Source organism: Myxine glutinosa, chromosome 6, assembly GCF_964187855.1.
Source record: "Myxine glutinosa chromosome 6, kmMyxGlut1.1, whole genome shotgun sequence".
Lineage (NCBI taxonomy): Eukaryota > Metazoa > Chordata > Myxini > Myxiniformes > Myxinidae > Myxine > Myxine glutinosa.
Window position 1 is genome coordinate 169,504,202 of NC_136266.1, and position 18,366 is coordinate 169,522,567.

An 18,366-nucleotide genomic window follows, 5' to 3' on the forward strand; every position below is an offset into this window, starting at 1 on the left:
AGATCGCAGATTGCGTTGTGACGCATCGTTGCCACATGCTGACATCCCCGTAAAGTACGTTCGTGGAACTCGATTACCTTTTACGTACATAAGCCATCCCTACCAGTAGTTATAACCCGACTCCTCTCCCTCCTTCCCTCACTCCCGACCCCTCTCCCTCCCTGCTCCCTACCTCCCTGCCTCTCTACCTCCCTCACACCCAACCTCGGCAGCGGCTGCTCCGTTCGCAGACATCGATCCCGCTGCAGCGAAATGACCAAGCGCCAGGACAAGGTGAATTTGCGTTTTGGCTTCACCTTCACCTGTCCCGTTCGAGTTCGTAACTTTACCGCGTTTGCTGCTCCTTGTGTCCGCGGCCCAACACCAAGCAGAACCCGAAAGTCGTACAGAGTAAACCGTAATTAAAGCGGGATTTAAAAAAAACAAAAAAACAACAACAACAACAACTCGACACTTTGTCTTCTTTGTAACTGACACCATTGAGCATTAAAATGGACCTTTCGTTGCCCTGTCGTGGTGAAACCCTGCCTTGCTTTCCTGTTGGGCATTTATATCACGTGTAGACTTTGTGACGTCATGCAATATGGTTTTATGCCTCCGCCCCCTGAAGGTGACCGGAGGCATTATGTTCCGGGTTGTCCGTCCGTCCGTCCGTCCGTGGGGGCTAAACCTCGTTTTACTCAGCAACCACATGTCCGATTGAGACAAAACTTTCAAAGTAACAGCGACACCCATGTAGAATGTTTTTATGATAATTGTGCCGTCATACGTCACATCACGTGGTATGGCAGACATCTTGGATTAAACGAAGATAATTAAAAAATTATTTCTCGGAAACCGCCTAATGGAAAAATTTGAAACTTAGCACATTGTTGAAACTCCCAATGGGGAACAAAAGTGTGATAATGATGACATCATCGATGAAGTGGCATACCAGCCATAAATGTTTCAATCAAATACCTTATCCAAAAAATCTGAAATTGCGTGCACATGATCTATGACCCATTTGTTTTGAAATATTAAATTGATGACATCATAGGTCACATGGTTTTGCAGCCATATTGGATTCTTTAAACCATCTCCAAAACCAATGAAGAGATTGACTCGAAACTTTCCGTGTGTCATCGACTGGCCATTTAGATTAAAGTTTGATGACGAAAATGTCGGTCACATGGTGTGGCAGCCATATTGGATTGAAGGGAAATATTAAACAAATATATCTCAGAAAACACTTACCCTATCGATGCGAAACTTTACAACTATCATCTATCACCATTGCTGCATATAGTTTGAAAATGATGACGTCGAAGGTCACGTGTTTGGCACCCATCTTGGATAGAAAAACGAACCATATCTGATCAACACGAAACTTCACAAACGTGATCCCCTGCACATGCATATGCAGGTTGTACATTTTTGATGTCATATGCCTCGTAGTTTGGCAGCCATATTAGCTTGAAAGCCGATATTTTCAAAAAAATCCTTCTCCGAAACTGCTTCACCGGTCGATGTGAAACCTGTCTGGTCTGGCAAAAATGTGATATTTGAAAACAGCTGAAGGGATTTAAATCAAACTTGTTTATTTTTACGACAGTGAATGAGGGCGTCTATCCGTTGTCACGGGCAGGGACTACGTGGAGGCACATTGGCGACACAGTCGCATTGCTCTATTTTTTCCCCACGTCAAAGGTTAAGTTGGCTGGCTTAAGAATGTCGGTTCTTGAGTTTCAATCACTGTCGGGCCGTTAAATAACATCAGTTGGATTGACTCAGCCTGTCATCCTTCCAAGATCAGCTAAATGAGTACCTGCTTACTGAGAACAGGGGGCACTGCATCAGCGGTACAGCCACGCTCCCAGTAATGATGCCACAGGCTGCATAGGAACATTTATGTCAAAGGTTGAACCTATTCAATTACTATAGTACTCGTACTAGCAGAGGTTGATCCCGCCCTATGGGCGATCTTGTTCCAAGCGTGCAACACGTTCTTTTGATGCGTCCCTTTATTTGAGCGGTGTATGGGTAACAGAACGCTGCTTCAATTGCTCCCAAAAATTAAAAAATGTACCATGCGTACTGCTTATGTTTTCTCGAATTAGGCCTACTTATTGGACTTTTTGAAAATTTGCGACTCCCAATCCCGCTTCGCCTTCCCCAGGATGAGAAAATGCCAGATGGGTGAAACTTTTTTTTTTTTGCAAAACCTGATGGAATCCACCGAAACTTACACCGGTACAACTCCAGGGTATTGTACTTCGTAACCACTAGTGCCCACAATAGCAATATTTCTATGCATAGTCATAAGTAGGGACATACTCTTGTTGTCTAGGAAGAGTAGGACATCGTATGTCAGTGGAAATCATATGTGTGGGAGTAAAGAGACCTTTCTGCTGTGAAATCAGTGCTCGAATGAAATGAACACAGTGGGAAATGTTTACCATGACGACTACTATAATTTCACAAACTACAACTACTATGTTGCTCTCTTTTTTCTCTTTTGCACTCTTTTTTGCACTTTTGCACTCTTTTTGCACTTTTTGCACAATCTCTTAGACAAGGATGAGGCTTTTCTCAGCCTTTCTTGAATTTTCGCGAGCTGGTACGAAGAGGTAGGGTGACCTCGACTCATTTGGACTCTGGTGGGATGAAGTAAAAAAAATATGGTTGAACTTATTATGTCAGGAATCAAGGAAGGCACTTGGGATGGAGATTGCACGGCTCGAAGACCAAATGATTACCAAATCAATTCAATTGTAAAATAGACCAAATGCTGCTGTTTTGACATTGGCCAATTTTGGCTTCAATCCTCAAGGCAGGAGATTTGAGGGACATGAGGGACTATCGTCTAGTGTCTCCGATGTACGTTGACTATAAGGTCATGGGAAAGATGTTGTGAAATTGTCTCGGACTTGTGTTGCATAAACTGGTATTTCCTGACCAGTCCTATGCAATTTTTGGCAGGACAAATATGTGATAATATATTCCTGGTCGGACATTTAATATACTTCTTTTTTTATTTTTATGTTGAAGGCTCCAATCACGGACTATATAGTCCTCATCGAGGCCAGGCCTTAAATAAAAGAGCTGCATTGATAGAAAAGTAAAGAAAGAGAGAATCGTCTTAAGTATATTTGAGGAAGTAAAAAAATCTACTTTTTGAAAAGGGGAAGATCATATGTGTTTGGAAAATCATGGGAAGGTAAAGAGTTCCAGAGTTTGGCAGTGGAGGGGAAGAAACAAGCATCATAACGGCCTAACCTTGAGTTGCCAATGGCCAAACAATAATCATGAGATGTTGTGGCTTGTCGAGTATTCCGTGTTCTCACTAATGGCGGAAGTACACAAGCAGCAAGACTTGGGAGCAGAAAATATACTGTGGACATGACGCAATTTCCAATAGGTTTTCTTTCTCCGGACCATGGGAAAGCAATTGCCCATATTGTGACTCTCTATGAGTCCTTGTTATTCTTTGGACTTCGAAGGAGGAATATCGGCACACTTCAGATCCTGACATGTCAGCAGAGTGACTCAATAAAGTTAATGGTTCCTTGGGCTAAAGCTCCATGTTCGGGGCATGTCCAAACTACTGATTGGCCTTGTGTACAGGCCACGAGGCAACTCGGGTTGAGTAGGACAGCAACCTTTAGACTTTAAAGGGAGCTGTCCTCATCATGGAATGTGGAGTCACAAAAACTTTTGCATGCCCTTGATCCCAACAAATCCCCCTGGGCACGATGGTCTACATCCCAAAGTTCTAAAGGAACTGGCAACCGAGTTAGCGTCGTCGCTGTGTTGGTGGTTCAACTTTTCTCTTACCACCAGGAGTCTCCCGAGGGACTGGATTGCCCATCGCATATATTGCCCATCTTCAAAATGGTGACAAACAAGGTACTGTAGCGGCTACCGCTGGGTTTTCACAATCGCCTTGCACCTATCAAGGTCGCGGAGCGATCACCATGCCGGGCTCGTCCAGGACGCCTGGGCAGGCCCGCGCTCAACTTGCCAGGCCTCGGTCGGGACGCCCGGGCATGCCCGGGCATGCCCGGGCAGGCTCGCCCTCAACTTGCCAGGCCGCAGCCAGGACGCTGGGCTACGCCCCCTCTCGCCTTTCCTGGGCAAACGCTCCGGGATAATATGTATATATATTGCTGCCCGATAAACGGGATTTTCAGAGTGCCTGAGTGTTTGGTTTGATTAAAGCAACTCGGATGAATTCCAGCTTTTTGTCGCGTCCATTCTTCCGATCGACGTGGGAGCCCCAGCTCCTTCATTGGTGACCTACCGACATGGACACGGCAGTCGCCCTTAAACTGCCTACCTTCTGGGAGGCTCACGCGGCGGTTTGGTTCGCACAGGCGGATTCCCTGTTCGCCCTGCAAGGCATCACGGCCGACGACACCCGCTTCCACCATGTGGTAGCAGCGCTCGGTTCGGCCACCGCGGCCCGCGCCCTGAGCCTCCTCGAGAGCCCGCCAGCCGCTGACAAATACGGCGCGATTAAGAAGCTTCTCCTCGATGCTTTCGCCCTCCCATCGGCGGAACGCGCACGGCGCCTACTCGACCTGCCCGAGCTCGGCGACACGCACCCTTCCGAGCGAATGGACTACATGCTTTCACTGCTCGGCGAGCACTCTCCGGCATTCCTGTTCCGGGAGCTGTTCCTCCGTCAGCTGCCTAACCCGGTACGCCTCGCCCTGGCAAGCACGACGATCACAGATCCCCGGGCCCTTGCCAGAGAAGCCGACAAGATCTCCGCCGCAGGACAGCGCATTGCAGCGGCGACATGGGACCCACCGCCGTCCGACGCAACACCCATGGCGCCCGAGCACCCGGCACGGTCGACGACCGAACTGCCGACGCAATTGGCGGCCGCTACACCGAGCCGACCACCTCCAGCACGACGACCGGGGCCTCCACCTGACCAAGCGTGGTGTTACTATCATGCCAGGTTCGGACAGAAGGCCCAGACATGCCGACCCCCGTGCACCTTCGGCAGGCCGGGAAACGGCCGGGCCGGCGTTCATTACCAGCCATGAGCGCCGGCCACACGGGCAACTTACTGTTCATCACGGATAAAGCGTCCGGACGGCGCTTCCTGTGCGACACCGGCGCCCAACTGAGCGTCATACCCGCCTCTGACCAGGACAGGCAATCCGCGGTTTGCGGCCCCTCCTTGGTTGCGGCCAACGGATCGACCATCCGCACCTTCGGCCCGCGCAACGTCACCCTCTGCTTCGGCGGCCAACGCTTTGCTTGGACGTTTGTAACCGCAAACGTGCCCATGGCTCTGCTAGGCGCCGACATCCTCTGCGCACACGGACTGCTGGTGGATGTCCAACGGCGTCGTTTAATCAACGCCGAAACCTTCAGCTCCCTGGTATGCACATTGAGCAGCTCCGCGCCGACCGAGCTGGCATGCGTCGTCCCGGCGGCGAACGAGTTTGCTCGCCTGCTCACGGAGTTCCCGGCCCTCACGCGGCCGACGTTTTCGGCCGTCGCAGTACGGCATGGGATCGAGCACCACATACCAACCACGGGCCCGCCGGTCTACGCCAGGGCCCGCCGCCTCGACCCAGCCAAGCTCGCCGTGGCGAAGGCCGAATTCGACGCGTTGGAGCACCTCGGCATCATGCGGCGCTCCGATAGCGCGTGGGCCTCGCCACTGCACATCGTGCCAAAGCCGGGGGGTGGATGGCGCCCGTGTGGCGACTACCGCCATCTCAATGACGCTACCACCCCCGACAGGTACCCGATCCCGCATATCCAAGACTTCTCCGCCCATCTGGCGGGACGGGTCATTTTTTCGAAAATTGATCTCATACGGGGATATCACCAGGTACCTGTCAGGGCGGCCGACGTCCCTAAAACGGCAGTCATCACGCCGTTCGGCTTATTCGAATTCTTGCGGATGCCGTTTGGTCTCAAGAACGCGGCTCAGGCGTTCCAGCGCTTGATGGACGGCGTGCTGCGTGACCTGCCGTTCCTTTTCGTTTACCTGGACGCATCCTCGTCGCCAGCACGTCCCGGGCCGAGCACCTCCTCCACCTCCAAACACTGTTCGGGCGCCTCAGCGAGCACGGCCTCATCGTCAACCCGGCCAAATGCCACTTCGGCACGACGGCCGTTGATTTTTTGGGCCACCACATCACCAAGAACGGGGCCGTGCCGCTGCCAACCAAGGTCGAGGCCATCACCACGTTCCCGCGTCCCCGCACCATAAAGGCCCTGCAGGAATTCCTGGGAATGGTGAATTTTTATCACCGCTTCGTGCCCCGCGCTGCTCAACTCATGCGGCCCCTCTACGAAGCCCTCCGGGGCAAGCCGGCCAAGCACGACATCGCCTGGTCCGCAGCAATGGATGCGGCCTTCCAAAGCTCAAAGCGGGCCCTCGCCGACGCAACACTGCTCGCTCACCCGGTGCTCAACGCTCCCATCGCCCTCACCACGGATGCCTCCGACTACGCAGTGGGCGCCGTACATGAGCAATGGGTGAACGGGGTTTGGCAGTCACTCGCTTTTTTCAGCCGGCAGCTCCGGCCGAACGAGCTCAAATACAGCACGTTTGACCGGGAGCTCCTCGGTCTACACCTGGCCGTCCGCCATTTCCGCCACCTCCTGGAGGGCCGACCTTTCACGGCGTTCGTCGACCACAAGCCGTTGGTTTACGCCATGGCCAAGGTCACGGAGCCGTGGTCGGCCCGCCAACAGCGCCACCTCTCCGCCGTGTCGGAGTTTACCACGGACATCCGGCACGTCGCCGGCAAAAACAACGCCGTGGCCGACTGTCTTTCCCGGGCCAGCGCGAACGCGGTCCACCTGGGCGTTGACTTTGCGCTTATGGCGGCGGACCAAACCACCGACACCACGGTGCAAGCCCTCCGGGCGGCGGACACGGGCCTCCGCCTGGCCGACATCCCCTTCGCGGACACTGTCCTGCTCTGCGACGTCTCCCAAGGCCAGCCTCGCCCCATCGTGCCCGTCACCTGGCAACGCCGCATCTTCGCCTCCCTCCACGGCCTTTCCCACCCGGGCCGGAAAGCTTCCCAGAAGCTGGTGTCGGCGCGATTCGTCTGGCACGGCCTTCGTCGGGACGTCCGCGATTGGACCAGCACCTGCACGGCCTGCCAACGGGCCAAGGTCCACCGACACACCCAGGCCCCGCTGGCACCTTTCACCGTGCCCGAACGACGTTTCGACCACGTCAACGTGGATCTGGTGGGCCCCCTCCCCCCGTCACCGGGGTTCACACACCTGCTCACCATGGTGGACAGGACCACCAGGTGGCCGGAGGCCGTTCCCCTCGTCTCCACCACCACCGCCGACGTGGCGCAGGCTTTCATCGCCACCTGGGTCGCCCGCTTCGGCGCACCGGCGGACATCTCATCAGACCGCGGACCACAGTTCACCTCCGAGCTGTGGAGCGCGGTCGCCCGCAACCTGGGGGTCAAGCTCCACCGTACTACGGCCTACCACCCCCAAGCAAACGGGTTGTGCGAGCGATTCCACCGCTCCATGAAGGCCGCGCTCATGGCCGGCCTTCAAGACGGCGGTTGGGCCGACCGGCTGCCGTGGGTCCTTTTGGGCCTCCGCACGGTCCCCAAGGAGGACCTCCAGGCATCCACCGCCGAGCTTGTCTATGGCCAGGCGCTACGCGTCCCGGGCGAATTCGTGCCTGACGCTACCAGTCCCTGGTCCACAGCTCACCAGCGCTCGGACCTCCAGGAGGCCGCCCGACGGTTTGCCCCCGTGCCAACATCCCACCACGGTGACCCCCAGTCCTACGTCCCCCCAGCACTTCGCACAGCGGAGTATGTTTTTGTGCGTCACGACGCACATCGGGGGCCACTCCGGCCGCCGTACGACGGGCCCTTCCGGGTGCTGCGACGGGACCACAAGTCGTTCGTCATCGACATCGGCGGCAGGTCGGACCGGATTGCGGTGGACCGCCTCAAGCCGGCGCACGTGGACGTCGACCACCCACCACGGGTGGCCCTTTTGCCGCGGCGAGGCCGCCCCCCGTCCACGGTGCCCCCCACTCGACCGCCCACCACCACACCGGACCCCCTCCCACGACCCGCCAAGGGTCGCTTCAGCCGGGTCATCAGGACCCCCCTCAAATTGACCCTGCCGGTGCAAGTCGATTCTGGGGGGACGTGTGTAGCGGCTACCGCTGGGTTTTCACAATCGCCTTGCACCTATCAAGGACGCGGAGCGATCACCATGCCGGGCTCGTCCAGGACGCCCGGGCAGGCCCGCGCTCAACTTGCCAGGCCTCGGTCGGGACGCCCGGGCATGCCCGGGCATGCCCGGGCAGGCTCGCCCTCAACTTGCCAGGCCGCAGCCAGGACGCTGGGCCACGCCCCCTCTCGCCTTTCCTGGGCAAACGCTCCGGGATAATATGTATATATATTGCTGCCCGATAAACGGGCTTTTCAGAGTGCCTGAGTGTTTGGTTTGATTAAAGCAGGGGCGGGCAACCTTTTCAGAGTGAGGGCCAGATGAGACTTTTGGAAGGAGATCGCGGGCCGGAGTGAAAAACGAAATCTCAGAATTACTATATTTTGTTTACATGAATAGATTGTACAAAAATTGCATTGAACACTCTACAAATCAATGAGACTGCTGGTGCTGTTTGCCATGAAGAAGTATTTCCATGTCTGGCTCGATGGTTGAGGTAGACAACAGAAGAATGTCATTGAGGTGGTGGTCCGAGAGTTGGGAGCGAAGGTGAGACTTCGTGTACTTCATTTTCGAGAAGAGCTGTTCACAGCAGTAGGTGCTGCCGAACATGGCCACAATGCGTTGGACATGGGCAATGTATTTTTGAAAATTGTTAGAAGGGAGAACGGTGTCGCGGAAGAAGGACAATGGAGAAGAGGTGCGGAACTTCGCCTTCATTTCATCGTTGCACTGCAGCTCCACCAACTCCATCTGTAAGGAGGCAGGGGCGTCTTCCACGGGGAAGTCAAAGGGAGCAGTGAAAACCTTGAAGTCCGCAGCCAGCACCCTGACTCCTGCAAAACGGGAAGCAAATTCCTCACGTAGAGAGTTGACGACACTAACGCAAGTGCCCAGGTCCACATCGTCAGGGGCACATGCAGCAAGGCGAGGAAAATGCACAAACTGACCAGAAGCCAATTGAGCCTCCCACAAGCGCAGTTTAACCTCGAAGGCAGTGATGTGCGCGTACATGTCTGTCACGAGAATGTCTTTGCCTTGCAGCTTTATGTTGAGGGTGTTCAGGTGCGCCGTGATGTCCGTGAGCAGGGCCAGGCGAGCTAGCCACCGCGGATCAGAGAATTGATCAGCGTGGGGAAGGTTCTTCTGACGTAGAAAGGTGGCAATCTCCTGCTGTAGGTCGCACACCCGAGACAGCATGGCCCCACGACTCAGCCAGCGTACCTCACAGAAGTAGAGCAGGTCGTTGTAGTGCACGTTCACCTCGTCCATCAGTGCCTGGAACTGACGATGGTTAAGGCTGCGGGAGAGGATGGAGTTGACGACCTTCACCACGACAGACATGACACCAACGAGGTTGGCAGACTTAGCGCACAGGGACTCTTGGTGGATGATGCAGTGCATCTTGTTAATGGGCTGAGTGTATCCGGCGGCTGCACAGTGACGCACTAGCAGCGAAGCGGCGCCCTTCTTCTCACCAACCATCGCCGGGGCACCGTCGGTCGTCACACACACAAGACGGGAGAGGTCCAGGGAGTGCTGATCAACACACAGAAGCACGGCGTCGCAGATGTCTTTCCCAGTGGTGGTGTCGCGCAGCGGGACAAGCTGGAGGAATTCCTCACACACTTGAAAGTCAGCGGTGACGCCACGGATGAAAACGGACAGCTGGGCCGTGTCCTTTGTGTCGGTGCTCTCATCCAGAGCGAGGGAAAAGGCGACGAAATTTGAGCTGCGTGTTTTGAGTGAGTCGTGCACGTTTTCCGACATATCCTTGATGCGGCGACGAACGGTGCGGGACGAAAGGCTCACGTTCTCAAAGGCGGAACGCTGCTCTGGACAGACGGAGTCCACTACAGCGAGGAGGCATTCCTTGATGAAGTCCCCATCCGCGAATGGCTTCATTCGGCGAGCAAGGATGCGGGAGACTTCATAACTGGCGCGCGTCACCTTTTCGGCCTCAGTATTCTGCTTGCGGAAGAGTGAAGTTTGTTTCTCCCAGTTGCCTGATAGTCTAACCATGGCGTCCTTCCTTTCGGTGGCAGACACCGACGCGAAGTTTGACGAGCGGTGCTCTGTCTCCCAGTGGCGGCGCACGTTGTACTCTTTTAGGACAGCCAAAGTCTTCAAGCATATGAGGCACTGGGCCTGTCCAAAGCGCTCGATGAAGAAGTACTTCTCCCACTCAGGGTTGAAGATCCGACGCTCGAGGTCCACTTTCCTCTTCTTAACACGCTGGGTCGCAGACATGATGAGCTGAAAAGGAAGAAAATTAGGTATATCAGCAATGAATAAATGATGTAACAGCAAGCAATCTGGGGCACAAAAAATCTCGGAAGACGCATTGTACAGATGAATGTATTTATTTTGCGCGCACGTGGCCAACGCTGAATATGACACAGTTTCACCGTAAAACTGAAATACAGGAAATGAATCAGTCTGCATACTTTTTTTTTTAAAGAGTTCGTTTTCCTTTTAAACAAAAGTTCGTCAATTTCTTTTTTCTTTTACAAACAGAAAGTTCGTTATATTTTTTTATTATTCTATATAATAAATTTATTATTTATTATATAGAATAAAATTATTTAAACGCAGCAAATGAAAGATAATAACATGTTCTAACAAACAAAACAAAGCAAATTGAAAGAAAGTGAAAATTGAAATAGGTTTAGAGAACTCTGCGTCGCTTACCTCTTTGTTGCAAGTTATTTGTCCCAGACACCAACGTTTGTCGCAAGCTGACTGAATCGGAAGGACGTCCGTATCACATGCCGGCTGATTTGAAAAGACCGCCTATCAGCAAGCAGGCGGTGTCTAGGCAAGACAGTTCCCCATGCGCATGTCTTCCGGAAGAGGACGGTGCTGAAGACAAAATGTCCCTTTCTTGAATTCAGACCGGCTAAATATAAACTCTTACATTTACAAATGATATGAGTTTTACTGGGAGGTCCGCGGGCCGGATTGCAATAATAAAGCCTAGCAGGGTGGCGGGCCGGACGCTAAGCCTTCGCGGGCCGGATGTGGCCCGCGGGCCGGGGGTTGCCCGCCCCTGGATTAAAGCAACTCGGATGAATTCCAGCTTTTTGTCGCGTCCATTCTTCCGATCGACGTGGGAGCCCCAGCTCCTTCAGTACGACCAATACTGACCAGTCAGCGTTACTTTAGTGGTGTGCAAAGTTTTTGAGCAATTGTTAAAGCAAGAACTCATGGCGTACCTGGAAGGGCAACACCTACCTGTCCAGGGGCAACACAGCTTCCGCCAACATCCCTCGTGCCTTACCAACCTGCTATCGGCACATGATAGCTGGGCCATTGTGGTAGACAAAGGAAAAATCTGTCGATGTCATTTATGTTGACTTCAGCAAGGCTTTCTACACCGTCCCGCATAGATGTCTTGTTGGGAAACTTGAAGCCTGGGGCCTGCGGCCTCCCATTTTGACTTGGCTTCCTAACTTCCTGATTGGACATCATCAACGAGTGTAGTGTAAATGGTTCGCTTTCACTCTGAGCTGAGGTTCACAGCTTGTTTATGTAGGCGTTTGATCTTTCTGTCTCTAACAATGCTTCATCATGTGATAACTTGAGCATTTTGGAGGATGGAATTCCAGCCAGGTTGAGGGACTGGGGTGGCTGCATGAAAGAATCTGTTTGCTCAAGCAGTTTGCACTCATAAGCTGTTGTTAAGTTTTTCTGTATACAAGTATTCCAGACAAATTTTTGGCTAATGTGCAAAGGAATTTGTTGAATTGCCTTTTGAATGGTAAGCCCCGGGTGTCCTTGGGTGTTCTTAGGTTTCCTCTTGTGAAGGGAGGACAGGGATGTATGTATGTAATGATACATACATTGTCGGTTGTTAGGGTTAGCTCTCTTGTTCCTGGTCTAATGGTTAGGGTTAGGGTTAGGGTTAGGGTTAGGGTTGTTAGGGTTAGGGTTAGGGTTAGGGTTAGGGTTGTTAGGGGTTGTTAGGGTTAGGGTTAGGGTTAGGGTTAGGGTTGTTGTTAGGGTTAGGCTAACCCTAACATACAACGAGATCTGAAACTTGGAACTTCTCCTAACAACTCCCTGCCTTCATATCCATATTGATACATATCCAGCTTACAGACTATCCGAAGCTATGTATACATGAACCCAATGCTGCAATAGTGCACACTGGCTTCATATTTATTCAGGCAAGTGCTCAGAACGGGGTTCAAAAGGTAGATTTTCCTTATCGCCTCACGAAGCCTCGTTCACGGTTGCCTTAATTTTATCAGGAGGTGCTAAAGGCTTGGGATGCATTTGATATGGAGAAACCAAATTATCCTCACTCCCGTAAACAACTGTTGGACGAGACAGTTTTTACTCCATTTTGCAGGCTTCAATGTTAGCTCCTTTCTCAATTTGGGAGAAATTGGCTTCTGAAGGTAAAACAACAGTTGGATATCTCACCTGAGGAATTTTCAACAAAGATAAGACTGGAGTACTGACAGTTGGAATTTCTTCCAGGATTCTCCAGGAAGTAAGGAATTATTGGCCTCCTGATTATCTGGCTTCTTTGGAGAATCCTTCTTGTGGTTACAAACGTGTAAGGGATACCTCCGGCATTTTCATAGCTTTTATGATCAGGCCGCGGGATTGTGATCTCTCACAGACACCTGTTGTGCAGGACATGAGCCAGGTCCCTAGTGTATCTGGAGTATCCTTTTGTGGTTATTCATTCACTCCATATTACTACACCCACAGGTTGGTTGGACAGATGGCTATTCATGCAGGATATGATTCCCACGTGCATTAGCGAGACCTTCCTGCAGCATTGATTTCCATGGCTCTATTGTAGCCTTTTCCCAATTTCCTTGTGGATGTTGCTTCTGTGATGCATTGGAAACTATATTTCACCCAATACTCTAGCCGTTGACCATTTTTTGCCAGTTAAGAATCTATTGCGACGTTTCTTGCTCCATTTTTCACCAAAACGTTATATTTTAGGACATTCTATCCAGAAGGAAAGGAAGTTAGGGGATCTTCCTGTTTTTTTTTTTTTCATTTTGACAAACTACAAAACTTGTGGTTTATAAAGCCAGGAAGGCAAAGGTTAGTCATATAGGGCTGCGAGATAGTTCTGCATACCGCCAAGCTCTGTTATGCTCACGTATAGTTTTTGTACTTTAAGACGGAACAATATTCTGGGAATATGGGAAGAGGAATATGGGAATATGGGAAATGGGAAGAGGTTTGTGGCAATTTGGACCCTTAATGATGTCTGTTTGCCATATTTTCCTTATGTCAAGGCACTTTGCTTTTGCTAATATGAGTATTACGTTGTCCTCGTAGTTTTCCGTATTTTCATCTGTATGCATCTCGGTGGTGCTTTATCACTTAAAATGCTCTACTTTTGTCCGCTACAGTTCTGATTATATGGACTTGCATTGGATAAGAAGTTTTTTTGGGCAACATTAAACAGACAGTTTCTGATGTCTGAGATTTATTGCACCTTAAGTGAGGTATTGCTACTCCGTGAGCATTGCTCTTGTAGAGAGAAAAAGCACTACTGATACTACTACTACTACTACTACTACTATCTACTGAAACCAATAACCTTCAGAGATGTTGCAACATTTCAGGGGGTCTGGTTGGTGAATTCTGAGCTCCTTAACACACAACGCAACAATTTTTTTTTCATATTTGCTATTGTGATTTTGCGAAAGGTATCGTGTACTCGATACTACTTGGGGTTACAGTAGTGTTATTACCAGCATTAATTCTTCTTTTTCTCCTCCTCTTCCATTTATCAGGGGTGAGGTCCAATGGCACCAAGCTTCTGCCTTTACCACAATCCGCCACTCCCCTCTGTCCTCAGCCAACTCTCTCCACCCTCCAACCACCTCCAACTTACTGATATCCCTCCTCACACAATCCTGAACCCAATGCTGCAATAGTGCTCCTTTTCCTCCTACATTTACTCCCTTAACCTATCCGCTCTCTTTGTTATTCTCAATTCCCCATCCACACCAAGTGTCCAGCCCATCTCAGCCGGCATTTCACCAATCTCCCCGCCGAGCTCATCTTCACACCAATCTCTTCCCTCAGTTCATCCATTCTCCTTCTATCCACCCTCTTCACTCCCTCAATCCTGACTCAGTTGTTCCCGCAAACCTGCAGCCTCTGTAAGTTGTTGTCTATCTGGCAGTGCCACCGTTTCCAGACCGTAAAAGTAGATCAGCGTTACACACGACATTAGAACCTTCCCGTTCAATTTCCTTGATATATTAAATGCAATTAATCCACTGTCTGCCATGAATCCTTAATTAATTAATACTAAAAGTATCAGCAAAAAGAGTACCAGTACCAAGTTGTTGATCTTGAATTTCCAATCCATGTTTCCAATTTTATCGCTTGTTAAGACTTTCACTATTCTTCATGGGCAATTTTGAATGCTGATACCCTTTTCTCTCTCAATTCAAATAAATACTGGTAACTACTTCACACTTCCAGGTGTTCCAGTGTGTCTTATCAGGTTGGTTTACAACTCTGAATATGTGCATGGGGTCTTGTATTGTTGTCTGTTGTCCATCCATACAAAAGTCAAAAGGGTAATCCCTTCAACTCATGCAGAACATCTTGGTAGGCAAAAGTATCACGTTTATGTATTGCGGTCACTGTCTCAGTTTCTCCTTACACAACCTTCTCAACATCACTTTGAGAGTTCCATTAACTTGACCGACAATCCGTTGCACATCGGTGATAAGTTGCTGCACTTATAACACTCAGGACTCTTCGATCATGCATTGTGACACAAGTTGTGTACCCACGTAACTCAGGATTTTATTTGGGTCTGCAAGGCAACTATGCCTGTCCATGAGAGCCTTGGCTGACTGTCCCAATGGTCTTCAGCAGAATGACCTCTGGGTATTTGGTGGAATAGTCCACAAGGATCTGAGAATGTAATGGTGGCCATTCACATTAAGAGGATGGATCAGACCCACAAAATCAATGGCATCTCCGATGAATGGAATGTCAATTGGAAACATCCTCTTTCAGGACACTCCTCGTATGAACGGTACTCTGACAGGTGCCACAAGACTGGCATAGTCTCGCGACATTGCCATGTCGTCTCATCCAGTGGAGAACACCACCGCTCTCTTGGAAAGACATCTCTCTCCCCCTGCATTAAGGAGAGTCAGTTGTGAAGAATTTGTAACAATCTTCCACATATTTGTTCCAATAACATGGCCACTAATTGTCATCACTCCAAAAGATACATTTCAATGCAATTCCTCCACAGCCAAAATAAATACCATTAGAGACAACAGAGAGCCCCGAGCCATACCAAAAATCGATCTATATTGTGTCATGCCAGACATAAATGTCTTGTTATATCCAGCATAGGTGATCATGATGGGCAGGGAAGGGTTTTGAAGGCTTGAAGTGGGGAAGGGATTGGCATTCTCTCAAGTACGGCTTTAACCCATGTCATAAAAGTTTTTTGCTCGAGGTCATTATTTATTTTAACAGTGTGTACTGTGTATACATGCATCAGGAAGATCATTGGTTTTGTGTTGTTTAGTGTCGCATATTTTCTGCACATCCTGCGGGTTTGTGAGATGCACAGGCGATCGTCGTGGGCCATGACCTGCTCATGGTCACATATTTTCTGCATATCTCACGGGATTGTGAGTTGGACATGCAACTGCGAAGGGCCATGACCTGCTCATGGTTACATATCTTTTCTTCATATTCTGCGTATCACCAGTGACTCACTTGTTGCCACGTTGAGGAGAACATTGTAGAGTGATCGCTCCAGGTCTACTCGCAGTGGCCCTTAGGCCTTGTGCCGTACTCGTGTGCCATTGCTTGTGATGCCCATCCATTATTCTGAGTCTCAAAATACAAAAGGCTGTTCCCCACTTGATGTTAAGATGCTCTCGAATCTTTACTGGAGGATAAGATCTGAGGTAGCATTGTAGTTGTCTTTCCTGAAGGCAGACACGATTAAATAAATTGGAAAAATAATTACAAAAATTGTCTGAAACTACCTTTACGATTTAATGATGTCTGGAAAGTGTGGCTTTTGTGTGGCATAGCGCACTATAGACAGATTTTTGGCTCAGGTTTGGGCTCTCTAGTGTCTGCAGTAATGTTAGTCTGGTTATGCAGGTGTGATGGTGATCGAATATGCTGCTGATGGTAAGTGTACATAGACCAAGTATCCACTCACATAAGTGGTGTGCTACAACAATTACAGGTTATGTCATCTGAAACTTGGTAGTCTACTTGTATTTGTACAAAAAGGGGTATCCTCTTGGTCAGATGTCCTTTACATATGACATGCCACTCAGGGTGGTTTAAATCAGTTGCATGTATCACAGCGAAGATTAGTCTCGATTGAGCCCCAAACAGGGTGAGAGATCAATGGACGATTACATGTACTTCTGATTTTCACCCACATCATGAGACAATCTGGTGTGGTGTCCTTTAGATATCTACGAGAAATTACCGCAGGAAAAGCAAATCTCGAGATCTGATACGGCGCTTGTCAAAGCCGGACTGGACTGTGACATGACCACGGGCCACAGTTTCAGAGTAGAGGGCGAGAGTTGTGCATTGTGACGGTCGTAAAGTAGGGGTGCTTCACTCAGAGAGTAGTAAATTCATGGATTGGTTTCCCTGGAAAGGTAGTGGTAGCAGATCCATTAGATAGGTTTAAATTTGATTTAGATAGGTACCATTAAACATTGCGCCACACCTATGTGGCAGCGTTAGTCGTTTGGGGGACCCATGCAAAACACAACTATAAAGACCAATCGGAGATTGCAGACCCTCACCAGGACATGTTTTCAGTGGTTTTTAAGGCTTTTGTGTTAAAACAAACTTGGTGGCCGAACCACGTGACCAATGACGTCATCATTATTATTTTTCTCCCCCAATTTATCCCTAGATTATGCTCAAGAAATTTCATCTTAATCGGATGAAGTTTTGTACTTGTCGAATTATGACGTCATAATGGAGGCACCTATGACATCAGCATTAACATATGTTATTCCACATGGAGAGATATTTACAAAGAGCCATGTCTCAATTTTTTTTATGCAGCGCTTTCGGAGAAATAAAGGTGCAATTTTTTTCAGTTTTTCCAAGATGACGCTCATATTACGTGACGTATGACGTCATAAAAAAAAATTCTCAACCAATTTATCCCTAGTTGACGCTCAAGAAATTTCATCTTGATCAGATGAAGTTTTGTACTTGTCGAACTATGACGTCATAATGGAGGCACCTATGACATCATCATTGACATCTTTTATTCTCATGGAGAGTTATTTACAAAGAGCCATGTCTCTTTTTTTTTCTATGCAGCGCTTTCGGAGATATAGACGTGCAAAGTTTTTCTTTTTTTCCAAAATGGCGGCCAAACCACGTGACCGATGACGTCATAATTCTACAGGTGGAGTTGCACCTTTTGTGAAAATTTCCTGTCAATTGGACCAATGGTTGCAGAGAAAATCATATTTATTCTTTGTCGACAAACAAACAGACAGACAGACAGACAAACAGACAAACAAACTGACTCAAATGCAATACCCTCTCTTCAGGCGAGGGTAATAATGGCCTAGTGAGCTCTGTTAATCTGTCATCAGTCATCACACTAAAATCCGCAACTTGGTGTCCGTCGGCAGTTTGTTTGAAGTCAATATATTTGGTTGTTACGTATGCAATCTCAACCTACTAAACCTTACCATTACTTTTGTTATTAAAAGTCACATTGGAAAAACGCCACGATTAGCTATTTGAATATGGCTATACGCCTCAACACGCGATCCCCTCGGCGGTGGAAATCCTCCTTTGGTAGAGGGGGAGTTAAATCGCTAACCCCTTCCGTCATGTGACCCTTAGTCTCCCTGTCAAGTTTGGTTGCGATTGGATAAGTAACGATTGAATGTATCTCCGTCAGACAGACAGACACCAAATTGTGTATTTTAATATGACGAATGATAGATTACAGCTGTTGTTGACAGAAAGCGGACGATCACACGAGAAATCAGTTGCTTTCACTAATTATGTCCGAGGCATGACCTTTGTTTTATCTTTTCACTGCAGGTCACTGGCTGCCTGTTGCTGTCATCTTTTGCTGCTGCAATCGGGTCCTTTCAATATGGATATAATATCGGTGTCATCAATGCACCGCAGAGGGTGAGTTCCTTTTACGGATAT

At 49.5% G+C, this 18,366-nt stretch overlaps 1 protein-coding gene across 4 annotated transcripts in view; it reads left to right on the top strand.

Moving 5' to 3' along the window:
• LOC137412696 (solute carrier family 2, facilitated glucose transporter member 1) overlaps nucleotides 1–18,366 on the top strand; it is a 291,913-nt gene that overhangs the window by 3,314 nt on the left and 270,233 nt on the right. Inside the window, exons 2-4 of one of the 4 annotated variants that reach the window (XM_078780873.1) lie at nucleotides 3–62; nucleotides 110–273; nucleotides 18,253–18,345. In XM_078780873.1, the coding sequence (XP_078636999.1) occupies nucleotides 253–273; nucleotides 18,253–18,345 (114 nt within the window). In that variant the 5' untranslated portion in view covers nucleotides 3–62; nucleotides 110–252. Of the gene's footprint in view, nucleotides 63–109; nucleotides 274–18,252; nucleotides 18,346–18,366 lie in introns of those variants that run through there. The other 3 variants (XM_078780874.1, XM_068097988.2, XM_068097989.2) reach the window with 3 other exon arrangements.